Source organism: Lolium perenne, chromosome 3 (assembly GCF_019359855.2).
Source record: "Lolium perenne isolate Kyuss_39 chromosome 3, Kyuss_2.0, whole genome shotgun sequence".
NCBI lineage: Eukaryota > Viridiplantae > Streptophyta > Magnoliopsida > Poales > Poaceae > Lolium > Lolium perenne.
In genome coordinates this window covers 245518635-245546283 of record NC_067246.2, presented here as the reverse complement: position 1 = coordinate 245546283, position 27649 = coordinate 245518635, and the positions used below count along the sequence as shown (strand labels likewise).

Here is a 27649-nt window from a genome sequence, read left to right as displayed (position 1 = left end):
CATGCACGCAAAGGATAGTTCAAGCTCCTGCTTGCCCCCAACTGTAACAAATAATGATTAGGGGGAACCGGCACTACTCCAAGGGAGAGGCCTATCTCATATATATATGGGCATACAAGATACAAATACAAACGTATACGGTATACATACAAAGACAGCTACTATACATGTCTAACACCCTCCCTCAATCTTAGCCACTTCGTAAAGAATCAAGAAGGGTAAGATTGCGCCTGCAAGCCTCAAACTGTGGTAGAGGTAATGGCTTCGTGAAGATGTCAGCAAGTTGATCCTTAGAGGAGATGAACTTGATTTGTAGTAGCCGTTTTGCAACACGTTCCCTCACAAAATGAAAATCAACTTCAATGTGCTTTGTTCGGGCATGGAATACCGGATTTGCAGAAAGGTATGTAGCACCGATGTTATCACACCAAAGTATAGGGGGTCTCGGCTGGGGAATGCCCAACTCCTTAATCAGCGACTGTACCCAAATGAGCTCAGCAGTAGCATTACCAACAGCCTTGTATTCTGCTTCAAGATTCATCAAAGAAACTGTCGCCTGTTTGCGAGCACTCCAGGCAATCAAGGTAGAGCCAAAGAAGACCGCATAACCCCCCGTGGATCGCATGTCATCAGGATTGCCTGCCCAATCAGCATCAGAATAAGCCGAGAGCACAACAGAAGAGCTCGGCCGAATATGGAGACCGTGGGACACTGTAAGACGCACATAACGCAAAATACGCTTGACGGCAGACCAATGAGTGTCACGAGGCTCATGAAGATACTGGCAAACTCGATTGACAGCAAAAGAGATATCTGGGCGAGTAATGGCCACCAACAATGCTCCTGTACTCAGTGGCATCAGCAGAAGAAAGAAGTGCACCATCGACAGCAGTGATTTTCTCGGTGGAGGACATGGGAGTCGCAACTGTCTTACACTTCAGCATGCCAGCCCGTCGCAAAAGATCCAGGGAATACTTCTTCTGTGTCAGAATCAAGCCACGGTCCCAATGAGTCACTTCCAAACCAAGAAAGAAGTGAAGCTGACCAAGATCTTTAACAGCAAAATCAGCACCCAAGGATTTAATAAGAGCATCTGCAGCCATAGGAGACGAACTGACAAGAATAATGTCATCGACATACACCAAGAGATACATAGTAACCTCGGGCTTCTGCAGAAGAAACAAGGATGAATCAGCTGTAGAGGGCACAAAACCACGAGCACGAAGCGCATTGGCAAGACGCGCATGCCAAGCACGAGGAGCCTGCTTCAGACCATAGAGAGCTTTAGTGAGTCGACATAGATAATCTGGACGAGCCGAATCAACAAAGCCAGGGGGCTGACGCATATACACCTCCTCCTCCAATAAACCATGCAGAAAAGCATTCTGCACATCTAGCTGACGCATAGACCAACCGCGAGTAACTGCAATGGAGAGAAGTACCCTGATGGTAGTGGGCTTAATGACGGGACTGAATGTATCTTCATAGTCAAGGCCATAGCGTTGCCGAAAACCTCTGGCAACAAGACGCGCTTTGTAGCGCTCAATAGACCCATCAGCATGTTTCTTCACTTTGAAGACCCATTTGGAATCAATGACATTGACCCGAGGTGGCGGAGGAACGAGTGTCCAAGTCTGATTACGAAGCAGAGCTTGATATTCCAATTCCATAGTTTCTCTCCAATGAGGCACACTCATAGCAGCTTGATAATTGCGAGGTTCAGCAGAGGGATCAGCAAGTGCAGCAGCAAGACAGGCAGCGTACCATGCAACAGTACCATCAGTGCGCTGAAGAGGTCGAACGATGCCACTACGACTGCGCGTGTGTGGGCGATGAGCCACAGGAGCAACAGTCGTCGGAGGAACAGGGGGCGCCGAGGCTGGAGTGTCCGCAGACCCAGGCGGAGACGAGGCCACAGACCCAGGCGGAGACGAGGCGGACGGAGAGGCCGCAGGCGACCCGGCCACAGACGAGGCGGGCGAGAAGGGCGCCGAAGCCGAAGAGGTGCGCGGGGCAAGGCAGGCTCAGGCGACAAAGGAGGGCAATCAGAGCCCAGGTCGTCGGAGCGTGCATGGGCACGAGCCCCGGTGTCAGGCACGTGCGGGCGAGCCGCGGCATGTGCACGGTCAGCAGGTGGAGACGGCGCGCGAGGAGGCGACGTGGGCGAGACGGCGGGAGCGTCTGCATGGGCACGGCCATCAAGGCCATGCAAGGGGACGCCAGGATCGACGTGATCCACCACCACGGAAGGTAGTGAAGAGGACGGCGCATCATCCTCTAGCAACTCCAGCCGAGCACCACGACCAGTACCTGCACCATGGTTAGACAACAACAGAGGAGAATATGCAGCATCTACAAATTGGTCAGCAGGAACAGTGGTGGAAGGAGATGAAGCGGACTCGGCAGTGGAGGCTGGTAGGTTGGCAAACGGGAACAGTTTTTCATCAAACACGACATCCCTAGAGATATAGACACGATTGGTGGGAACATGAAGACATTTGTAGCCCTTGTGAAGAGAGCTATACCCAAGAAAAACGCATTTTTTAGAGCGAAATTCCAACTTCCGTTTATTGTAGGGACGTAAGTGAGGCCAACAAGCACACCCGAACACCTTAAGAAAAGTATAGTCAGGAACTTCATGCAATAGCAATTCAATGGGTGTCTTCATATTAAGAACTCTAGTGGGAGTACGGTTGATGAGAAAACAAGTCGTGGTGAAGGCATCACTCCAGAACCGAAAAGGAACAGATGCATGAGCTAACAAAGTGAGGCCAGTTTTAACAATGTGACGATGCTTACGTTCAACAGTGCCATTCTGCTGATGTGTATGAGGGCAGGCTAAACGGTGAGAAATCCCAAGTTTCTGAAAGAATGTGTTGAGGTTGCGATACTCGCCACCCCAATCGGACTGAACATGAATAATTTTGTGCTTGAGAAGCCGTTCAACATGGGTTTGAAACTGAATGAAAACATTGAACACATCAGATTTGTGCTTAATAAGATATAACCAGGTAAAGCGACTATAAGCATCGATAAAACTGACATAGTATTTATGACCACTGACAGAAACATCAGCAGGACCCCACACATCTGAGAACACAATTTCTAGAGGATTCTTAACTTCTCTACTAGAGGATGAAAAAGAAAGTTGATGACTCTTGCCCTGCTGACATGCATCACACACTGCAGGATCTTTATTACTAGGCAAACTAGGAAGCTCATGGCGATGAAGAATATGGCGAACAATAGGTGTGGCTGGATGACCAAAGCGAGCATGCCACTGTGACGACGAAGTGCGGACTCCACTGAAGACCTGAGATGCACGGGGTGACTCCAACCGATAGAGACCTTGGCAAAGACGCCCACTAAGAAGAATGTCCTTCGTGGCCCGATCCTTAACAAAAAGATCAAAAGGGTGAAATTCACAAAACACATTATTATCATAAGTGAGTTTTGGAACAGAAAGGAGACTACGTGTCACAGAGGGAACTCTAAGGACATTACGAAGACAGAGATTCCTATCGGCATGTCTAGTAAGAAGAGATGCTTGACCAATATGTGATATGTGCATACCTGCTCCATTGGCGGTGTAAACCTTGTCGGAACCATGATAGGCATCACGAGTATGGAGCTTGCCCAACTCACTCGTCAGATGATCCGTAGCACCGGTGTCCATGTACCAGTGAGGATCGACATAGGTCTGAGTGTTCCCCTGCTGACCCTGAGGGGCAGGGCGATCGGCCATGGCAGCTTGACGAGCATTGTTGCGAGTGTCCTTGCCGTCGTTGCCGATGCCGAGGAAGCTGCGCTGAAACCGGCGATGGCACTTGGAAGCAAGGTGACCGTCACGACCACACAGCTGACATGTGCGCTGGGGACGGCCACCGCCCGAGTGATCCGGTGAGGGCGCGGAGTTCTTGGGAACGTAGATCTTCCCCGAGGTAGGCGCCGTGTACGAAGGAGGGCGCGCTCCCCCCTTGTTGGCGGCAAGGGCGGACGCATCCCCGTGGCCACCGCGCTCCCGTCGCCCAGGACGGGCCTCCACACGTTGCTCAGTGTTGAGGAGGCGCTGGTACAACTCGTGGGGAGGCATCGGTGAGGTGGCGGCGCGCTCGTTGACCACCTCGACAAGACCATCGTACTCTTCATCAAGGCCGTTGACGACGTAGGAGGTGAACTCGGAGTCGCGAAGAGGCTGGCCAATGGAGGCCAGCGTGTCCGCAAGCTCACGGACTTTGTTGTAGTAGTCCGTGACGCTGAGGTCGAGCTTCTCACATTCGCCGAGTTGACGACGGAGAGCGTTGGCGCGGGCCTGGGATTGCGCCGAGAAGGTCTTCTCGAGGATGCTCCACGCCTCATGGGAGGTTTTGGCGAAGACGACGAGCCCAGCGACCCCCGGCGTGAGGGAGCCCTGGATCGAGGAGAGGTTGGCCTGATCCTGCCCAGTCCAAACACGATGAGCCGGATTAATAACCGGTCCGTGCACACCATCGACCAGCGCGGGAGGACAGGGTAGGGTGCCGTCGACGTAGCCCATGAGGTAGTGGCTCCGAAGGAGAGGAAGGACCTGCGCACGCCAGAAGATGTAATTTTCGGGCGATAGTTTGATGGTAATATGATTACCAAAGTGGTAGGGCGCCGGGAGCAGGCCAGAGTCCGGCGCCGGGGACTGCACCACCGACGGCGCAACCACCGCAGGGGCAGCCGGCTGAGAAGCCGATGACGACGAAGCCGCGGACGCGGTGACAGCAGTGGAGGAGGCCGCGGACGTGACGACGGCCTGAAGCTGCAGCGAGGTCGGGGCCGCAGACGATGACGTCGACGGCGGATGCGAGAAGAGCGAGCCAACAGCAACCGTCCCGATCGACGGGGCAGTCATGGCGGCGTAGTCGAGCGGCCTGTTCAGCAAGGCGGCGAGAGAGGCCGGCAGGTAGCCAGCGGAGGTGAGGCCGGTGGTCGAGGAAGACATGGCGGGCGGAAGCGACGGATCGAAGGCGGCGGCGGCGGCGGCCTAGGGTTTTGGAGAACCTAGGGTTGGGGCGGCGCCGACTTGCTCTGATACCATGTAACAAATAATGATTAGGGGGAACCGGCACTACTCCAAGGGAGAGGCCTATCTCATATATATATGGGCATACAAGATACAAATACAAACATATACGGTATACATACAAAGACAGCTACTATACATGTCTAACACCAACCAACTTCCAACTATCAGCGCGACGGGCTGCAGCAAGTTTCCACACTCCATTACTGCCGTCGGCCCCTTCAGTTGTCGCCCTCAAAGTCCGACCACGACGCATGCCTGCATCATGGAGTATCAGCATTCAGCAGCGACACGCTCGCAAGTACGGCAGCAAAACCTTAAGCCCGTGCAGCCAGTGCGTGCGTATGTACCTAGGCGGCTAGGCCAGCATGGCTATAGTTCTCGATAATAAGTGCTTTGGGCAGTACCCACAACCACCGGAGATGGAGGACAATTATGGTGGCCGGCCGGCGCGGTCCATGGAACCGGCGGTCGGTTCATCGTTATACTGAACATTCAGCAAAGGAAAAAATGATGCGCGATCCTACCTATACATCAGTCAGCACGCTCGATCGGCAACACGTGTGAAGTGGCCAGGCGGCGAACGATCCCGTGGAGCACTACCCGTCGCACTCGCCGCGCAACCGTCAGCCGGAGGAAGGCGTGGAGTCGCGAGCCTCCAAGCCAGCCGGAGGCCGGAGCCGGTGGCGGTGGCACCGCATCATATCATGGGACGACGGACGGCGACATGCATTCAATATCGCGCCGGCGAGCGGCAGGGGGGCGGTTGAGCTGCTGCACCGGCGGTCTTGGTGCCTAGCTCGACCTCGACATACAGGTGCAACGCTAGCTACGTACGGTGTACTGGGAATGCCATTAGTGTACGAGTACGTATATTACCTGCACAACCGTACTCGGCGGCTGATGAGTAATACTACACTGCTACTCTTCCAGTGTTTGCATCAGGGCAGTTAATAGATCTGTGCAAATTCAATCGCCCCAACTCCCTAGCTACTCCCTGACTTGCTCTATAAATATCGATCTGTGTTAGGTTCAGGGACATCATCTCCTCTCTGTTCTCTGCATCCTTCACTTCCAAGCACAGCTCGCCCTCGCCCTGTGAGTTTCCTGACTTCATCAATGGATAGGCTCTTCGCCGGTCTCCTTGGCTTCCTACTGGTCAGTTCCTCACTTCCATGACCATCGTTTTTCGTTCCCAAATTGTTACTTCCGATGGTCATGAGTGAACACGTGGTTGGGTTCATAGTTTCCCCTTGTTCTTGTGGGAGGAATATTGCTTAGCTATACTGTTATTTCCATTGATATATAGGTACACAAGGTAATCTACACCTGAAAAATACTTGATAGGAGGTTTACCTGACAACACATTTACTTAATGTCCCCATAAAAAAGGGTGTGCATATAAAGATAAATCCAAATAAAATGGACTGCAAAGGGATACTGATAATCTGATATTGAGCCACACATGTTGAAATTTGATTATGTGAAATCGAAAGGTTTATGGGCAGCATATACAAGGTGCTCAACCCGGTAGCTACGCGGATTTTGCTAGATTTGCAAAGTTGGTAAGTTTCGATCAGTCATGTGCTGGCTGTGCAGGGACCGTGATGGAGTGGCATCATATATCATGCATATAGATCATGAGAGGAGTGACTCTTTCATCAAAGTGTTCATGGTCAGAAACTAGCTAACCATGTAATTTCGCATGCAGATTGCGTCGGTAGGAAGCCATGCAGCTCGGGCTCCGGAGCAGTACTGGGAGACTGCTCTTCCCAACACTCCCATGCCGAGCTCCCTCTCTCAACTCCTCAGCACTCCAGGTAACCTACTTCTTAAGCAAACATCTTCTTGAGTAAACTGGATCAAAATATTGACGACCCTTCTCCCTGATTGGCCACATAGCCGGAGGCACGTCGGTAAACGTCGGCTCGGGCGGCGTCCATGTCGACGCGGCTCATGGGAAGCCCGGTGGCACGACGGTTGATGTTGGCAAGGGTGGCGTCGGCGTCAACGTCAAGCCCGGCAGCGGCAAGCCCAGCGGGACTACGGTCGGCGTAGGCAAGGGCGGCGTGGATGTCAACGTCAAGCCTGGATACGGCAAGCCCGGTGGCACCACCGTCGGCGTTGGGAAAGGCGGAGTGGGCGTCAACGTCAAGCCTGGTTACGGCAAGCCCGGCGGCACCACCGTCGGCGTTGGGAAAGGCGGAGTGGGCGTCAACGTTAAGCCTGGCTACGGCAAGCCCGGTGGCACTGGCACCACGGTTGGAGTAGGGGGAGGCGGCGTGGGCGTGAACGTCAAGCCTGGGTACGGCAAGCCCGGGGGCACCACGGTCGGCGTCGGGAAGGGCGGTGTTGGCGTGAACGTCAAGCCTGGCTACAGCAAGCCCGGCGGCACCACGGTCGGCGTCGGCAAGGGCGGCGTCGGCGTCCACGTGAAACCCCGCCGCGGGAAGCCTGTCAACGTCAACGTCAATCCTTTCTTATACAACTATGCCGCGACGGAGACGCAGGCGCACGACGACCCCAGCTCCGCGCTCTTCTTCCTGGAGAAGGACCTCCACGCCGGGAAGACGATGGACGTCCACTTCACGGCCACCGCGGGCGCCGGCGAGAAGTTCCTGCCGCGGAGCGAGGCCGACGCCATCCCGTTCTCCTCCGAGAAGGTCCCCGAGATCCTCAGCCGCTTCTCCGTGGAGCCGGACTCCGCCGAGGCGGCGGAGATGGCGCAGACGCTGCGGGACTGCGAGGCGACGGCCACCAGGGGCGAGAGGAAGTCGTGCGCCACGTCGCTGGAGTCCATGGTCGACTTCGCCACGTCCAGCCTCGGTACCAGCCACGTCCGGGCCGTCTCCACGGTCGTCGGGAAGGAGGGGTCGCCGAAGCAGGAGTACACCATGACCGGCGTCAAGCGCGCGGCGGGCGCCGACGACCAGCTCGTGGCCTGCCACGCGGAGCCGTACGCGTACGCCGTGTTCGCGTGCCACCTGACGCAGGCGACCAGGGCGTACACGGTGTCGATGGTCGGCAAGGACGGCACGGCGGTGGAGGCCGTCGCGGTGTGCCACGCCGACACCGCCGGCTGGAACCCCAAGCACGTCGCGTTCCAGGTGCTCAAGGTGAAGCCCGGCACGGTCCCGGTCTGCCATTTCCTGCCGCAGGACCACGTCGTCTGGACCCGCAGCGGCTGAACACGTATGCTCCCTTCGTAAGCACCACTATACAGTTTCAGTGCTTTGGATGCCTGGGTTCGTTATGTTCTAGCCCTCTACAGATACTGCTATACGGTATCTTGCATACAGTTGAGTTGATGCTACTTTGTTGTACTTGGATGGCGTTGCCAGTATCGCCCGCTTATACGGTGTGAGCTATTTGCTGTATAGTTTAGCACGATGACGCAATAAACGGACTGGTATTACTTGTTTACCTCTCTTGATCGACAATGCTTCCATTATCAGACTAGCTCAACTTATAACCAGAGAAAACATGGGGGTTGAGATATACAAAACCTCCAACTAAGACTAGTACTGTAAAGCTGAAATAGATCTCACCAAAGAACCAAACAATCAAGATGCCACCTGTATATTCAAGGTTGTCTGAGCCTATTCAAGGGCCACAAAAAGGAAAGCTGTTATGAGAATAAAAGCTGTTAGAAACTAGCACTAAGAAAAAAGTAGATCGAAGAACAAATACAAACAAGTGCATATTCGAGATAATTCAAGCGCACAAGGTCTGCAACAACACCTTCACCAAACATATCGTGTCATCTACATCGCTTACAGCCAGATGGCTTGGAGGCTTGGAGCATCTCCAGTCGCGTTCCCCGAATCGTTCCCCAAACGGCGTCGGATTGAACGTTCGGGGGAAGTGTTATATTCCTGCCACGTTTGGAGGACGTCGCTCCCCAGTTGCATCTCCCAAACGCCCTCCCCAAATTAATATTAGTGCACGAAAATAAAGATTTTCATTCAAATTTAATTATATATTACAAAGTTTGAATCAAAACGGCTAGATTTCATCTAAACCCTAGCCTACTGACCGCCCGACGGTGCGTTCGACGGCGCTGCCTCGTCGTCGCCTCCCCTCCGCCGCAGCTCCTTCTGCACGCGCCGCCTCTTCATACGTAGGGTGGTGACCAGACGCCGTTGCTCCAGCAGCGCGTCGTCGCCTGCCCTCCCCTGATGGGCCACTTGGAGCGAGAGCTCGACGGTATGGCGAATCTGCGCCTCTTCGTGGGCACGGCCGTCGTCCTGGAGCTTCTTCTCCGACTCGAAGGACTCAACGAGCGCCCGTTGTTGATCAGCCGTCTCGTTCGGTGCGGCCCGTTATCGTCGGGCCACTCGAAGTCGTTGTCCTCCTGCTCCGCCTCCTCCTCCTCCGCCTCGTCCTCCTCCTCCTCCTCCATCCGCGCCTCCAGTCGCGCCGCCAACGCATCCGCCCGCGCCCCCCAGGCCGCCTCCCGCTGCTGACTCTCCTCCGCCGCCAGCTGCTGCTAACGCTCCATCGCCTCCCACCGCCGGCACTCGATCGCCTCCCGCCGTTCACGGTATTGCGCCTCCCGCTCCTCGCGCTCATCACACTACCGATGGGCCATCTCCCCCGTTCGGCGCCGCCGCGCCTCTTCTGCCGTGGCGGCATCGAACGCCGCAATGGTGTCCTCCAGCGCCTCCTCCTCCCACGCTGGGTTCTCCTCAGCTGCGGGGTCTCCTGCTGCTGACGCCGCCGCCTCCTCACGCTGCTGACGGGCCTCCTGCTCGATTGCCTCCCGCCGCCGCCGCCGCTCTGCACGCCAAAGCTCCGCCCGACGCCACTGCGACTCTTCCTAGGCGGCGGCGATGCCGAACCGCGAATCCGGTGGTGGAGGTGGTGGTGGAGGAGACGGCGGTGGAGGGAACTGGCCATCACCGGGGCGGTTCATCATTGCGCAGTGTTGTTCGAGCGACGATGGTTGTGCTTGTGGTGAAGAAAGGGGTGCCGGCGGCTGTGGTGGCTGCCATTGAGCCGGGGGGGGGCCTTTTATAGACGCCGGCGTCGGGAAGAAAGCGCGGGAAGAGGCGAGAAGCGGCAGGAAGAAAGCGTGGGAACACGCGGTGGCGTGCGAACGCCGGCGACGGGTGGAGGCTGCGCAGCACCGACGAGACGTCTCGCCTGCCCCTCCGTCGCTATTAAGGCAAAGCTGTGACGCTTCGGTCGTGTGTCACTGCACGCGAATAACTTCCGCCGCGAGGTAGGCGACGGTTAGGTCCAAACTTGAATGTGTCGTTGACGCGTCGGTCCCGCCACGCCCCGCCTCGCTTTTCGTTGTGTCCGGCGTGCCCGAAGCGTCCCCTGTGGGGGGAGGGGGGCTCGTGGCGCCGAACACCGTATCGGACCGCGCCGGACAAAAAACGGGTTCGGGAGAACGTTTTTTTTTATCCGACGCGCCCCAAATCCCTTTGGGGGACAGTTTGGGGGACGCGACTGGAGATGCTCTTAACCCATGTTGAAGATGAATAATACTGGATATTAAAGAACCATAAAACTGTTACAAAATTCCCAATTCATAAAATCAAGCTACCACTCTTCGTCTATGTACCAAAACTTGATCGTCCCAAATACATATACATCATCGAAACAGTAAAGGTGTTTGCTTTACATTGTAAATTATATGCTTTACCAAAGAACCAAACAATCAAGATGCCACCTGTGTAATCAAGGTTGTCCGAGCCCATTCAAGTGCCACAAAAAGGGAAGCTGTTATGAGAGAAAAGCTGCTATAAACTAGCACTAAGAAAAACTAGATCCAAGAACAAGTACAAACAGTTTTTTTTTTCTTTTTGCATACTCGAGATAATTCAATCGTACCAAGTCTGCTAGAACAACTTCACCAAACATAGCCAGATGGCTTAACCCATGTTGAAGGTGAATATGCTGAATATTATGGAATGATAAAAGGGTGGGCAGCCCGGTGCATGAAGCTCCCCCTTTGCGCGGGATCCGGAAAGGGGTCAAACCACATTGGGTCATTGTACGCAGCCTTTCCTTGCAATTTTTGCAAGAGACTGTTTCCACGACACGAGGCAGCAGTTTTTACCACTGCGTAAGGCAGCAGTTTTATGGAATGATAAAACTGTTATAAAATTGCCAAATCATAAAATCAAACTACCACTTCTACGTACCAAAAACTTATCGTCAGAGATACTCCGTCCATTTTTAATTATTCTGGGATTTTTCAAAGTCAGACATTATGAAGTTTGACTAAAATATAGGGAGAAATATGAACAACCATAATACGAAAAGCATACAGTATAAAATATAGGTTATGGAGAATTTAATGGTATAATTTTACATTGTGAATGTTGATATTTTTTCCTAACTAACCTAGAATGCGAAGTACGGAGGGAGTACATATACAACATCGAAACAAGAAAGATGTTTGCTTAACCCAGAATGCGAAGTAATCGTGAACGGTGTGAGCTATTTGCTGTATAGTTTAGCACGAGGACGCAATAAACAGACTGGTACTAAACTACTAATTGTTTACCTCTCTTGATCGACAATGCTTCAATTATCAGACTAGCTCAACTTATAACCAGAGAAAACATGGGGCTTGAGATATGCAAAAGCTCCAACTAAGACTAGAACTGTAAAGCTGAAATAGATCTCACCAAAGAACCAAGTTGAAATATATCTCACCAAAGAAACAAACAATCAAGATGCCACCTGTATATTCAAGGTTGTCTGGGACTATTCAAGAGCCACAAAAAGGGAAGCTGTTGTGAGATAATGAGAAGAAGAGCTGATAGAAACCAGCACTATGGAAAACTAGATCGAATAACAAGTACAAACAGGTACATACTGAGATAATTTAAGCCCACCAAGGCCTGCAAAGACACCTTCACCAAACATAGTGTCATCTATATCACTTACAGCTAGATGACTTATCCCATGTTCAAGGTGAAAAATACCGACTATTACAGAACGATAGAAGTGTTACAAAATTCCCAATTCATAAAATCAAACTACCACTCTTCATCTTTGTACCAAAACTTCATCGCCCCAAATACATGTACAACATCGAAATAGGAAGTTGAAAGGTGTTTGCTTTCCCTTGTAAATTGTTCTGGCCAAGAATAAATTATTCTCTGTCTGTATGTTTGTACAGATATACAACCCCTATTTTTTTCTGACATCTTAGATCTACACTAAATTCTAAGGTTACCACCCTCTGAATAATTGTGGAACCTGATTGTTCGAGCATACTTTTCTTATCCTGTTTGACGATCACAATCACGACCAAGTTTCAATGTTAAACTTACCGGCCCTTTCTAGTTTCCCAAGCCACCCTGAAGCAGCCTCACCGCCCTTTTGGCGGACAACTTCTTCTAGTGCAGCTGTAACATCAGCAGGCATTTTGGTAGAAGACCCTGCAACATATATTGCAGCCCCAGAGCATAATAGGTCCCACACTCTTGCACTCTGCTCTTTTATCTTATGTTGTACATAGACCTTTTGAGACTGATCCCTAGAAAAAGCAACGAAGAAACCACCACCCTCTTTTGGGGACAACACTCCCTCATCCTGGGTATGCTTTAACCATAAGTCTTTGTATAGAAAATCGTTGTCTTCATTTCTACAACCAAAGAAGAACAGAACAGGAGCTGTTGGTTCTCTAACACTCTGTGCAGCCCTTTCCTCCACAAATGCTCGAAAAGGGGCGCATCCTGTTCCTGGTCCAATGAGCACAAGAGGAACCGATGGATGCGGTGGAGGCAGGGATCCTTTGTGTATCCAACATGGTATAAGCTTTTCTGCATGTAAGCACAGTGACACTTAGAGAGGGTTGATTCTTATTTTTTTTAGTGAGGTGGAGAGGTTGAAGGGGTGCACAGTGATGTCCAGGAGAAGAACAGACAGATAAAAATAGAGAAGTTTCCAGCTGTAATTAAGAGAAGCAATTCATACCTTCATTTGGACTAAGCCCCGCCAGCCATGTGGAACAGAGACCATGCCTTGCTCTCTTGAAAGGAGTAAGCCACGATACAACACTAACAGTCAAGTGTATCTGATTTGGATGCGCTAATGGGGATGAAGATATGGAAAAGGCTCGTTTCTTTAATGGAGGAGTTAGCTGCACTAACCATTCAAAAGGCATGTGCACCGAGGGAAAATCCTCCAACACCTAAAAGCAGCACAAAAACATATATCAGTGTTCAACCATGAAAATAATTTCAAAGAAAATGGTCTATTGCCATAAAATTTTCACATGCTAACTTCTGCATTGCAAGAGCGTCACAAAGAAAATCTTCAGTAATAACTACATAACTTACTTCTATAACAGTCCGACTTTCCTTTTGATTGTACTTGTAAAGGTCTTCTCTTCCTTCAGGAGAAGCAAAATACTGAAGCCTTTCCTTTTCATGTTCAGCTGTTGCAAAGTAGCTCATGACCTACAAAGGAACAGTGAAGTTGTATGAACATCAAGATGAGATACATATACATCAGGATATCACAACCATCGATAAGGTATCAAAACAAGAAAGAGGTGTATGAGATGAAGTATTCAGGGTAATTGCTCTCGCCTCAAAGAAATACCGACGAGGGGAAGCTGATGTAACATCCATCGTCAAAGCAACAAAGGTCTTCAACTTCATGCTATCCATCATGCCATTCACAAGTGAACATTTGGAAACTTCATCCCCACCCTTTGCTCGAATCTGGGCAAACAAAGAATAGCCTCCTTTTTAGTTAGCGGAATAACAGCAACAGATTAACTAGTTGAGAAGATATAAGAAGGCATAACTACCTCTAGCTTTCTCATCTCAAGAAAAAAAACCTCTAGCTTTCCCAGTTTTATGGACAAATTCGCATTCCAAAAAGAGAAAAATGATCTATTGTCTAAACATGATAGATGTAGCTACAAGTTATGACTCGTCAAGGCAGTTGTACTTAATTTTGCAACAAACAATGTGCACAGACAGCTACTAATGTGGACCGGGAACTAAGGGAACATTTGGTTCCTCAGCAAGGCCAACAATAGCCTTGCTGGGCAAGGCTATGTGTTTGGTAGGAAGCAGATAACCAACTTTGCCAAGCAAATTAGCCAGCATGGGCTAGAAAATCCTTGCCCCACGATAGCCAATTTGGCTCTCCTCCGACGGCACGAAATGGAAAAAAAGTAACGTTTGACTGCAGCCTTGTTAATGAACAGAGTAACTGCTTCTACTACGTGTTGGCAACACTAGCCTTAGCTAATAAACAAAACGGGTAGCCTTGCCTAGGTAGACCATAGTTAAAATGAGCCCGCGTAGCCTAGCCTAGCTAAGCTAGGCGAGCTAATGATCCAAACACGCCCTAAAAAAATGATTACTTTGCCTCCGCGACGGAGAAAAATGCAAAAGGTACAAGTGACAGAATCAAAGAGATAAAACAAAATAGAGCCACATACCATTATGTAACAATCTGGATCCAAGTTACAACGTTCAATGAAAGCATTAACAGCAGATGGATCCTGACTTGGTAGAATTTCTAAAGCGTCCCCAACTTGATAACTGATTGCCTAACATGACAACAATTAAACAATCATTCAATCTGTTTCATTTGTTAAGAAGATGACAGCGATCTAACATCATCATATGGAACAAGAACAAAGAACGCACAGAAGATGGATTCTCCAATTCAAAGTGGCGCACATCTTTCTCGGAATCCTCCTTAGTCAAACGCTGATTTGTTACCTAGAGAGGTTAGCAGCATAATCACCGGCATGAACTAAGCAAATAAAGATGCATTGATTAGATAACACCAATCTATTAGTCATAATTCATAAAACAGGAGGAGCGTCCCCATAATGAAGCATTACTATCCCTGGTCTGTTGTTTACTACGCTATTACAACCCAGCTATTATTCATTAGTTCATTAAGATAAACTTTCTTAGAGCATGCTAAATATCTTGCCATGCCTACTGAATCTACTGACGAAAGCAGCATCACATTCATGACATAGAACTGCAAGTTGAGGTCAGTCATGGATAGTTAGGGGCAAGCTTCTCACAACATCAACTAGTATTATAGAGATTGCCTTGCAATTAGAGCTTGCATATTGTGGACACTTGCTAAGTGCCCACTGAAAAGAAGAAGTGTAAAAGGAGCTAAATCCAGTATAAGGTGCCTCACCGTTCAACTGCAAATCCAGTCTTATGCACAGTACAAATGAAGTGTAAGGTCGGTTGAAAATAGCCAATTAAATTATAGGTCACAAAGTCTACTTTATAAAATAATTTCAAACCCTTAGGAACATACCATCTTTAACATGTATTGTGGCTCTCCATCATTATGGAACTTCAGGGCAGGGGACATTGTACGTGCTCTCCCAATTAATTTCATGGAGTCTGGCCAGTATAAGAGAGATATAATCTTTAGAAGAGACTACACAACAGCATACAGGTTACCGCTAACATTGATTAACACCGCACCTGAAACAGGGGAATCTTGAGGAGCGTCATGGGAAGAGTAATATACGACTTCGATCTTTGAATCTCCCAAATTAATCAGACTAGGATTAATGATATCAGATATTCTTGGTAAAAGTGATGGATTTTCTTGATTCAGTGATCTCCACAAAGACAGCAGCCAAGGATCTAGAGCTCCTTCGTATCTGGTATACAACAACAACAACAGAATCAGTTGGTAACTTTAAGGAATTGTTTTCCAACACGAAGAAAACATGATGCCTAAAATTTTGATCACCAAAAAAATGTGGAAATTAGACTTCTCCAAAACATGGAAGTGATATAGCAGCAATAGCAGATAAAAAGCTGGATATTTAACACCATACCCTGAAAAGTGTTGATCATTTCCCAGGCCTAACTTTATGATTCGGTCTGCACCAAGTTGCGAAAGCCTTTTATCGATCTTCTTTGCCGCAAACTGCAGTGTGTACAACAATAGTGAAGAGGGAAACAGAAATAAGATGCCAGTACGATTTTCAAAAGTAGCAGTCCTGATCCGTGAGCAACAAAGGGCAACCTACTACTATTTAGAACACACACATGCGGCATGCAGCTAAGTAGAAATGAGCATGGTTGAGCATTTAGCAAAATGCATTTTTATGACATGTAAGCATCATGTGATGCTTTTCATAACCATATTCTAACCTATTAACCTTAAGCTAAGTATTGATTGTTCTATCAATAATAAATTCCCCAAACATAGTGAAACTACACATAATTTGAACAAATCATGTACTAAAGCACCGCAGGGCGCAATAGTAAGCTAAAAAAAATCCTTGTAAGATTACTAACATTGTACTTCTGGTAGCCTGAATCACCAAGCCCAAATACGGCATAACGGACCCCTTCCAGCCACCGGGTACCAAGTTCCTTCTTAAGAAGGTATCTCCAAAACCCCTGCTCGAGCGAAACCAACAGTAATAAAATCTCAATTAGCAAAGCAGAGTCGATATACTTGCAACAAAAATGTATGTTAGTATCACTACCTTCATGGAATCCGGGGGATCGCCCTGGCCCGTGGTGGACACGACGAACACCACGAACTTTTCGCCTGGCAAGCAACTCTGTACAAGAAGAAAAGAAGGTTTCATATGACCTCAGATGGAGGAAGGTTGCGGTGTGGATTTTCTAGGGTTAGGAGCTTACGGGGTCGAAGCTGTCCATGGAGAGGACGTCGACGGCCGGGCAGCCACCGCGCTCGGCCTCGCGGCCTACACGTTCGGCGGCGTCCATGGCGTTGCCGGTCTGCGACGCGTAGAGCACGAGGAGGCGGCCGGCCGCCGGAAGCGGCGGCGGGAGCGATGGTGTGGGCGACATTAGAAAGCGAGAGCTCCCGGCCGCGGCCGCTGCCGAGTCGAAAAGGAATGTCGTGGCGCCGCCACTGCTGATGGAAGAGGGCGAGATGCCCAGTCGCTGCCGAGGGGAGAAGGGCCGCGCCGCCGCCGCCGTCGCAGGAGTCCTCTGGATGGAAGGAACAAGAGACGGTTCAGTGGTTTGGACCCGACTTTTTTTTTTCTTTCGAGGGCGATTTACACACACAAAAAAACCTGTTGGAACGTCCAGCGTCCAGCTGATGCAGCACAGATGTTGAGCGCCGATGTAGGGGGATTCCAGCGATGAGGGCATCTCCAACCGAGCGATCCAAACGGACGCGCTGGATCATCCGTTTTGGGCCGTTTGCGTGCCCGAGCGGACGCGCGGACGGAGCCCCGCGTCCGCGCGTCCGTTTGGGTCGCACGCTGCGCCCAACGCAGCGGCCACCCATTTAGCCATTTGGCCTATTTCTTTGGAATAATAACAAATATAGAATAATATCTCGTAAACATAGAATAATGTATAATAAACATAAAATATTATCAAATACCATAAAATATTATCAAATGTACCATGATAAATCAAATAAAATGTGCCATAGTTTGAGAAAAATATAAAAAATACAATTGAGATTGTCTAACTCAATTTGGGCGCTCGAGGATCTCCTTCTGTCTCTTCTCGAACCAAGCTCTCTTTGCCTCGCTCATGTTGGTCAAGTCGGCGTTCATGATGAGGTTGTCCTCGGCTTGGCGTTTGAGCTCAACTTCCTTCGCCTTCAGCTCCACCTCTTTGGCCCTTGCCATTGCTATGAGCTCAAGTTCTCTCTCTTTGAGCTCAAGTTCTTTAGCTTTGGTCTTGGCCTTGACCTCTTCAATCTCAAGCTTCTTCTGCTGGACATCAAAGAATTTCTTCTTGTCCTCTTCTTTCTCCCGGTGCCTCCTCTCATCCCTCTTGTCCGTGGACACCTCTCTGTCCGCATGCATCTTCTTCAAAGTGCCATACAATAGCATGGACGAAGCACCACGCTTCATGTCGGCTTTGGTTGACTTGTGGCCGCGTGGACGACTTGCACGAGAAGCGGAGCTACCGCAAGGCTGCCCACCATCAAGGTCAATGACCGTGGCATCTTTGGCGGGATTGTTACCAGTCAAGGTCGCCATGTACCCCTCGTACCCCTCCTGGAATTTGGGGGTGCCGTGGAGTTCCTTCCAACAATGAGGGAAGGCAAAGGTCTTCTCTCCATTGTTGACTTTGTAGAATTCCAAAGCTCGCCACACCTAGAGCAAAGCGAGACAACAACGATAAACAGATGTGCAAACATCGGATGAATAAGTTGAGGTTAAGAATCATACCAAGTCCTTCACACCCATGCCACTAACGGGGATCCGCTTCGCGTGATCATACGCCGCCTGGAACTTGTTGCATTCCGTTTGAATTGCTCCCCACCTCTTTTGGAGCGATATTTCGCTGCGGTCGCTCTCAAATGGCTCATGTCCATATTTGCGATGTTCATGGAAGTATTCATAGATCCGGCGCCAGAATGCGGTCCCCTTCTGCTCGGCACCCGTCAACGCATCTTGCCCGATGGTCAACCATCCATCGACGAGCACCTTGTCCTCCTTCTCCGTATAGTTGGCGGTTCGTTTGCTTACCCGGTGACCTCGAGCTTGTGCAGCTGCGGCTTGTGTGAGGCCCTCACCGAACAACGGCTCCTCCTCGATGTTTATGCTGACGGGACAGGCAGTTGTGCCCTTCTGTGTGTCAATGGGAGGTGGCTGGGGAGCCTGCTGTGTCGAAGGATATGGCAGGGTCGTCGGCATTATCTGCGCGAAAGACGGAGGGGCCTGCACGGTGGACGGTGATTGCGCGCGCGGCCGACAAATCGTCGAACAGGTTGCGTGCACCGGCCATCGCAGCTGCTCCCAGGTTCTTGGGGCCTTTGGAGTTCGCCGGCGCACGGTTCAGGTCAATGGACGAAGGTGACGGCCCCGTCATGGACTCGCCCACCTCCGGTGACCCATCCCGTGACTGGTACGCGTGCCGCCCATGCGCCCCCATTTCGTGCCCAAACGGGGCAGTCGGTGGGGCAGTTGACCTTGGAGGAAGGGGCCGGGTCACGGACGAGGCCGAGCTCCCCCCCGAGGCCGCGCCGGTGCCGGGGATGATCATGTGCTGGCCGAGCGCTGCGTGGCCGTAAAAGAGCATGATCTGCGCCTGCTGCTCTTGAAGGAGAGTGCTCTTCGCCTCCGTCTTGAGTTGGAGAAGCTGCTCCGCCGCCCGCTGCCGCTCCTCCGCGGCAGCGATATCCCTCTTCCGTTAGTCGAGCGCCCTGCGGCGGTCGGCCCTCTTCTTGCTCTCGATCTTCCTCTGCTCCGGGGTGAGGTCGGCCTTCGCCTTCTTCGTCGGCGGCCCGGGCTCCACGACCACCGGAGCGTCCAGTTCAGGAGCCGCCTCCACAGCAGGAACGGCAACGGCCGCGAGTGCCTCCTCTCCGATGGTAGCGGTGGTGGCGGTGGCGGCGGCAGTCGCTTCGTCGGCCATCTCTTGGTTTTGGGAGTACAGTGGAGTGTTTCTGTTTTGGGAGGCAGACAGGCGGGCCAGGGGCGGACAAGGGGAGGACGCGAGCGACCAGCCTTTCGCGTCCGCGGCCACGCAAACTCGTCAAAGATTTGGGCCGGGTTTGGGTCGTCCCGGACGCCGCGGCCATCCGTTTTAGGGATGGGTCCGCGCGCTGGGCCGCGGTTTTGTCCGTTTCGACCCATCCGGACGCGCGGGCGCGGGATGGGTCGCTCGGTTGGAGATGCCCTGAGCTCCTCCTTGCGCTGGTGGCCGGCGACGGTGTGCTTGACTCTATGAGATGTGGAGGAGAAACCATTCATGTCTTGACTCAGGAAATAGTTTAAAAAGCTCACAGATGTTTTCCATTATGCCTTACTAGTGTTTAACAAGAAACAAAAAGATGCAATTGCAGGATCTAAAGGAAATAGCTTCGAGCACACACACAACGGCAACAGAAAAGTACTTAGTTACCTGGGATCGGAGTATGAGTGCTTTTTACCTTTCCTCCCCGGCAACGGCGCCAGAAAAGTGCTTGATGTCTACGGGTGCTTCTATTCTTGTAGACAGTGTTGGGCCTCCAAGAGCAGAGGTTTGTAGAACAGCTTAAGTGGATCACCCAAGGTTTATCGAACTCAGGGAGGAAGAGGTCAAAGATATCCCTCTCAAGCAACCCTGCAATCACGATACAAGAAGTCTCTTGTGTCCCCAACACACCTAATACACTTGTCAGATGTATAGGTGCACTAGTTCGGCGAAGAGATAGTGAAATACAAGTGGTATGAATGAATATGAGCAGTAGTAACGGTGCGTAAAAGTGCTTGTCAAGGCGTGCGATTGATGGTAGTAATATTGCAGGAAGTAAAGATGCAGTAAAACAGTAAACAAGCGATGATTGCAGTATTTGGAAACAAGGCCTAGGGATCATACTTTCACTAGTGGGCACTCTCAACATTGATCACATAAATAAATAAGTTCTCTTCCTTTGTGCTACATATACTCTTGTTTGATAATGAACACCATTCGTTGTGTAGGGCTACAAGAGCTCCCTCAAGCCGGAGTTAACAAGCGCCACAACATTCGGCATTCATATTTAAGTAACCTTTAGAGCATAATAGATGTTTGCAATTTAAACCGAGTACTAACATAGCATACACACTGTCACCTTTACACTATGAAGGGGGAATAAATCACATCAATACTATCATAGTAATAATTAACTCCATAACCTACAAGAGATTATGATCATAACCTACGCCAAGTACTACACGATGCACACACTGTCACCATTACACCGTGAAGGAGGAATAGACTACTTTAATAACATCACAAGAGTAGCACATAGACTAATAGTGATACAAAACTCATATGAATCTCAATCATGTAAGGCAGCTCATGAGATCATTGTATTGAAGTACATAGGAGAGAGATTAACCACATAGCTACCGGTACAGCCCTTAGCCTCGATGGAGAACTACTCCCTCCTCATGGGAGACAGCAGCGGTGATGAAGATGGCGGTGGTGTCGATGGAGAAGCCTTCCGGGGGCACTTCCCCGTCCCGGCGGCGTGCCGGAACAGAGACTCCTGTCCCCCAGATCTTGGCTTCGCGATGGCGGCGGCTCTAGAAGGTTTCTCGTTGACAAGGTATTAACTTGTCAATGCCTACAAGTAGTAGACTAGGGTTTCGTCGGATGTAGAGGGCAAGTAGATCTCGAAGGTTTCAGCCAAAAAGTACTCGACGATGTAAAAACTAAGGTTTATGAGACAATGATTCGATCCTTTCTTTGTCCCTCGACTCCCCCTTATATAGGAGGTGGAGCCGAGGGATTCGTGATACACAAGTTTACAGAGTCCGGGAGGGTTTCTAACCCGTCCCGCAGGATTACAAACGACGACTCCTATTACAACTCTAACCTTCCTTAATAGTATCTTGGGCTTCCGAATCTTCTTATTCTTCGGGTCGTGGGCCTTCGGTAAACCCCGGGTACCATCTTCGGCAGGCCCATTGGGTATGCCTATGTCAGTAGCCCCCGAGATTTTGCTTGAATCACAGAGTCAAGGAAAATCTCCACCTTTATATTTTCTCAATAGCTCTAAACTTTACCATATATCTTTGCATACGAATTTCTATATTGTACAGGGATAATGGTAATTGGGGCTAGTTCATCTGACGGATCAGGTACTAGTTAACTGCTCTAGTGGCAATCCGCAAAAACCTACTTCAAGATCACGTCCCTGAACATGATCTCGGGATACTGGTGTAAACTTCGACAGGTGCCGCTTAAGGTCTTACCATTCTGTCGAGTCCCAGTCATATTTTATCGGGTACCTAACGCGTCCGTTAGGATTTTTCTTCGTATCTGTTGATACGGAAAAAAGTAGCAAACCGACGTTAGAGACGGCGCCACGCCGCACAGAACGGATCTGGGGTCTTACCTTCGCAAATTTTGCGGCATTCAGAGATTTATTCGCAACTTTGGCGCTCTGAGAATATATTGTCGAGTTCTTATTCGGCTGTTGGAATAGCACATTTTATTGAGTCAACAGATGACTTATATTGCTCTCCCGATGGGAGTATATGCAGAGTTATTTGTATAACTCGAAATATACTCACTTCCTCTTTCTTTTTTTTTTTCTTTTTTTTAATAATTTCATCGGGTACGCGAATAGCGTTCCCGATGGGAGTAGCCCCCGAGGCTACAGTCAAGAACTTGTGCTTGAGTGTAGGCTCCACGCCTTATGTCGCTATATTTTTGTCCTGTCGCATAATTTTTCAAATCTATCGGGTGCGCGAACAGCGCTCCCGATGGGAGTAGCCCCCGAGGCTATGAGCAAATACTTGTATTTGATGATAGACTCTCGCCATTTCTATTTTGACTTTCTCAACTTTTTCATTTTTTCCAAAGTAGCCCCCGAGCATTTGGGCAAAAACTTGTATTTGTTCAAAAACTCTCGAAACAATCTTATGTTGTCGCCGTTCTTGCAAAGCTTCCTAGCCGAGATTTTCTTTTACCAAGGTGACATCACTGCTGATGACAGCCACGACCAATGTATCGGGAAAACGCGAGAACTGCTATCTCTCTGCCTTGTGGACCCAGAAGTCCTGTCAATTTGACACGTTGTGCAAGTGGGGGACACACGTCCTCCGCTTTTCCTGGCACATGTACTGTAGCTGCTGCACTTTTTTATCTATATGAAATTACGTTTTACCCCTTGTCCACGTGTACACCATCTGTCCCGTACTCTCTCGATCCAACGGCACGACGGTTCACCGTACCTCTATTTAAGGTCATCGTCTTCCTCCTCTAATCATTTCGCTCACGCCGCATCTCTGCTGCTCCGCTGCAAAAATCCTCCATTGCTCTCCCTGCTTCAAGCGCTCAAACACATTCACACCCTTCGCCGCCAAGCCCGTTGATGCCGCCTCGCATCCGTTTGACTAGGCACAGTACGCCAGAGTCGAAGATGGCGACAACGGATCTGGGAAGCTCCGAGTGGGAGAGATCCAAGATCTCTGCCCAAGACATCAATATGCTGAAGAAGATGGGATTCAGCAAGAAGGAGAACTCGCTTCAGTTCCCCAAGGAGGAGAGCTACCCAAGGCCTCCAATCGATTATCGGGTCAGTTTCGTTGACCACCTCATCCGAGGCCTTTCTCCCCCAATCCACGAGTTTCTCCGCGGTCTCCTTTTTGTCTATGGGCTTCAGCTGCATCAGCTGACGCCCAATTCCATCCTCCACGTGTCGATTTTTATCACACTGTGTGAGTGCTTCCTCGGGGTCCAACCTAATTGGGCTCTGTGGAAGCGTATCTTCTGCCTCCGCCGTAATGGCTCCCACAACGTCGCCTACAATATTGGCGGCGTTGTTATTTGTGTTCGTTCTGACGTCGAATATTTCGACGTCAAATTCCCCGACTCCGTCCAAGGTTGGCGGAAGAAGTGGTTATATATCCATGAAGAAAGCTCCAATCCTGTGGAGGAAAATATCGCCCCTTTTGACGGAGAGGCCAAAATCCTTCGCCGCCGTTCCTGGGATGCTGAAGCTACTGAAGATGAGAAGTTGGCGACAGAAGCGATGATGACTCGCATCCACGAGCTCCAGAACACTCGCGGCAAGGAGCTTTCGGGTATTGAGATTACTGCCTACTTCCTTAGGACTAGAGTGCAGCCTCTCCAGGCTCGCAAAAATCCCTTCTGGAAGTATGCTGGTGAAAAAGATGTCGACGGGCTTTCAAAAGATCTTCCTTTGAAGGATTTTGAAAAGCTTATCCGCAAAATCTCATCGCTCAACAAGAAGGATCCGGTTCCATCCTCTTGCCGCATTACGCCATACAATAGCGCCAATCCTCTTCCCGAGGTAATTTTTCTTTTTAAGTGCTATATTGTCTATTCGAACTTTATTATTTGTCGACTGCTATCTTGTTAACGCCTTTTTGTCGACACCTTTTCTTTATCTCAGAACCACCCCGTCCTTTCTTCTCTTCCTCCTCTTCCTGAAGGTGGAGAAGTTGAAGACCGTACTGTCGTCGATGATGACAACCAAGGCACCTCGCGTCCTGCCAGTGAAGTTGCGGGTTCTCACAAATCCGCGGCTTCTGCTGAATCTGAAGCCACTGCTTCAACACACTCCCCTCCTCCTGCTTCCCCAAAGAACAAGAGGAAAAGGAGTGAAGTCAAAGATTTCGGCACCTCCAATGCCGAAGAAACTGATCCTTCAGATAGGAAGACAGCTTTCAATCCATACATTGATGCCCTCGTCAGCTCGTAAGTTACTCCGTACTTCTTACTTCTTTGCTCTTTAACGTTTTGCTTCTTACACTGTCGCCATTTTTATTGTAGTGATGACGAGGAAGAAGAACAACCTATTGACGCGGCTGCTCGAACGAGTACGTCACATACTTTAATTGTGTCCGAAACTCAGCGTGATGAGGATGAAACTTCGCCTCCTCAGCAAAACGTTGAGCATTCGCCTCCACCTGTAAGCCCCCGTGCCCTTTCGCCGAAAAGGGCAAGGGTCGAGCCATCCAAGGAACCCATCCTGTTCCCTGGCCACTCTTCGACACCTTCATTAGATGACGTAAGTGTTTCAACCTTTTATTTTTTGTTCATGTTCCGAGCTTTTCATCTCTTCTTTGTTTCTTGCAATATGTCGTCTAATCGAGACTAGCTATATTGACTTCTTCTTCTTCTGGTCCTTTCTTCAGCCTTTAATGAAGGAATTTATCCGTCTCCGTACCCAATTCGTCGGGTATCGTGATCACACCAAAAAGCTAGAAGGTACTATCTTCATCCGCCTCCTTTGTTGCATGCACTCCACTATTTTGTCATAAATATTTGATTGTCGCTTATTTTGCCAGGAGAACTTGCGGAAGCCAATAAACGTGCTAATGCTCTTGCTACCAAGTTGGAGCAGAGCGAAAAGCCCCGTAAGAAAGCTGAAGCCGATGCTGCCGTTGTCAAAGATCTTCGAAAAAGACTTCATGACGCGGAAAATTCGCTGAGCGAGAATATACAACAGCAATATGCTCGAGAGACAGAGATCCTCAGTCGCCTGGAGTCACAGTGTCGACATTTTGTTAGTAAGTACTTTGATCCCTGCTGTTTTTCTCGAGTTACTTCACATTTTCCGAACATGTTATTTACGAGCTATCCTTTGTTTTGTCTTCAGGGAGAACTCATCAAGACTATGAGGTGGATGGTCCTGTAGGCGACGAGCTTCTCGACGCGCTAACTCTTCTTGAAATTCATGGGGATGAAGCACACGAAGGCCTTACTGACGCTGAAGCATGTCTGTCGAAGCTTTTCCCCTATTTCTTCCCGAAGAAAGAGGAGCCCAACACCTTCGTCGCTCTTGCCAAGGCGTTCAATGTGCCAGAAGATCTTGGGCTTAAACTTCGCCAAGAGGGCCTGAAGATTGGCGTTGAAGGCACCATTGCGCTGATTGCGGATAGCCAACAAAACGTCGACTGGACCAAAGTTGGCGACATAAGGGAGATGGAAACGAAGGAATGGCAATCTCTGATTAAAGCTGCCAAGCCTCCCTCCAAACCAATTCTTTCCTTCCTTGGTGTTAAACCAACTTCTACTCCAGGCAGATCCAAGCCGTAGGTCAAGTAGACCACCCTGTCCTTTCTTTTAGTTTTTTCTGTCCTTTGACGTTGTCGCCCTAGTTAATTTTAGCGGCAGCTGCTTCACTAGTCCATTAGGGACCCTTCTTTTGTAATAGCAATGTGTATACTTCGAGAATGAATGGAAATCTATCTTTGCTTGATGATTGATATCGAATCTTTTATTTCCAGTTGATTTTTGACAACTATACTGCAACTCGTCATTCTTCCGATGTTTTACCTGCGTCATCCCGTTCGAAGAAGGCTCCTGTTGCTGTCGAACGTGTTGAAAATTCTTTGAGTAAAAATTCAGCGGAAGACTTGGAAGAACTTCGCCAACAACTCCAGTCTTTGAAGAAACAATTACTTATGATGATGGAGCAGTCTCAAAAATCATCCGAGAGGGAGAAAACTACACTTCAACAGGCTCAAGATGCCATAGCTGCCAAGGAAACCGCTGTTTCTGAAGCTGAAAAAGCGACCACTCGAGAGAATTTTATGCTTGATTTGATGAATGAAGCTAGTGCAGATATGTCAGGTATGTTTCAAACCAGTACTCCTTCTGTTTCCTTGTTGTCTCTCTTTTTTTTTGAAATTATTATGTTGTCGCCAAATAGGTTCCTTTCTCGACGCCGCTGCTGAAGATGAAAGGGTAAATACGAGGACAAATCTCCTTGTCAACCTTTCTCTTGACCACGGTTCTCTTTTCTGGGCCACTCCAGAACGTACCCGATAGATTGTCAGGTTACAAGACCGCGCCTGTCAGGTTCGCGATTTCCTTGATGTCTGCACCAAAACACTGACCCTGGTTTACAAGACACTATTTCCTCGGAACGAGGCACCCGATAATCTTCCTGGTTTATTGGAGAAATTTCAAGATGCTCCTCATATCCATCACTTTGTGCGAGCTCAACTTTCTGCCGGTGCCAGGTTTGCTATGATGATGATCAAAATCTGCTATCCCAAGTTTGACATGAGCCAGATTGTTACCAAGTGTTTAGCCAAGATGGCGAAAAGAAAAAGGGATGTTAGCAAGCTTGAGGATCATGTGACTCCTGTTGCCGAAGATATGATGGATGAACTTCTTCGGATGGATGCTGAGTTTTTCGTAAGGGGTAGTTACGCTGAACATAGTACTCGTGCTTCAAATACTGGACGGATGACCATAGATAATATACTGAGCCGCCATTGATACTTTTTCTTCTAACTTGTCGAGTTTTTTCAGGAATTGCGTCTTGTATGTTGTACACATTCTATATTGTAAAGTTAGTGAACATTTTTATTTTTCCTCCTCAAGCCCCCGAGTGTTTCGGTGGTAAATCTCTTTATTTGTGTATGCGAGGTTATGAACCAAGGCACCCAAATTCTTATTGAATATACTATATTTGCGGGTACTAGCCCCCGAGTGTTTTGTTCTTGATTGCTATTTTGTACTTTCTTTTTATCTGGTGAGGTATTTAATACCAAGGTGAGATATTTTTGCCAGTTATATTTATCTATATTGTATATGTACTTGTAATTTCAAGGCGTAAGCCCCCGAGCACGTCGAAGAAGAAGGTGTGTATCTCCACTATTTTTATTATATTGCAGCACCGCGAGCCCGCCTCATTAAAAACCTTTCCCGGCCCCACTCGGTGCCCCGAAAAAGGAAAAGAGTGCGTCTGAAAACTCGCGGGTGTTTCAGTACATTGTAGTTTTACAAGGAGGACTATATTTCGACATTAAGCGTAAAAACGCCGTAGTTGTGCCACGTTCCAGGGGTTCTTCTCGAGATTCCCTGTCTTCTTGTCCTTGATCCTGTACGCTCCTCCTTCGATGACTTCTGTGATGATGTAAGGGCCAAGCCATGGCGACTCGAGTTTTTCAGTACGCTCCTGGTTGAGTCGTAAAACTAAGTCCCCAACCTGAAAGGATCTTGGTCGTAGACGTCGACTGTGGTAGGTTTTTAGGTCTTGCTGGTATTTAGTGACTCGTGACAGTACTTCGTCTCTGGCTTCGTCCAATGCATCGACATCATCTTCCAATGCCTTTCTAGAGGCCTCCTCATCATACTCCGTGACTCTCGGGGAATCATGCTCTATTTCTATCGGCAGTACTGCCTCTGCTCCATGGACCAGAAAGAACGGGGTCTCCTA

The 27649-nt window shown here is 49.4% G+C and overlaps 2 protein-coding genes across 3 annotated transcripts; one reads left to right on the top strand and one right to left on the bottom strand.

The window, feature by feature from the left end:
- The first annotated feature begins 6067 nt into the window (after positions 1-6067).
- LOC127321557 (BURP domain-containing protein 3) lies at positions 6068-8473 on the top strand. Its single transcript, XM_051350585.2, has 3 exons — positions 6068-6208; positions 6762-6870; positions 6953-8473. The coding sequence occupies exons 1-3, from the start codon at positions 6170-6172 to the stop codon at positions 8236-8238; spliced, it is 1434 nt and encodes a 477-aa protein (XP_051206545.1). The 5' UTR covers positions 6068-6169; the 3' UTR covers positions 8239-8473.
- Positions 8474-11967: 3494 nt separating this feature from the next.
- On the bottom strand, positions 11968-17099 carry LOC127321556 (NADPH-dependent diflavin oxidoreductase 1). Of its 2 annotated transcripts, XM_051350584.2 has the most exons (13): positions 17082-17099; positions 16681-16995; positions 16521-16598; positions 16327-16431; positions 15861-15952; positions 15499-15680; positions 15326-15414; positions 14686-14760; positions 14475-14585; positions 13609-13743; positions 13357-13476; positions 12992-13208; positions 11968-12837 (listed from the first exon to the last, which is right to left on the bottom strand). In XM_051350584.2, exons 2-13 carry the CDS (start codon positions 16849-16851, stop codon positions 12317-12319), a joined length of 1896 nt encoding a protein of 631 aa, XP_051206544.1. In that variant the 5' UTR covers positions 16852-16995; positions 17082-17099; the 3' UTR covers positions 11968-12316. The 2 variants fall into 2 exon arrangements, with proteins under 2 accessions (XP_051206544.1, XP_071684532.1); XM_071828431.1 differs by lacking the exons at positions 14475-14585; positions 14686-14760; positions 15326-15414; ... (4 more) ...; positions 16681-16995; positions 17082-17099 and having other exon boundaries at positions 13622-13743.
- Between the last annotated feature and the right edge of the window lie 10550 nt (positions 17100-27649).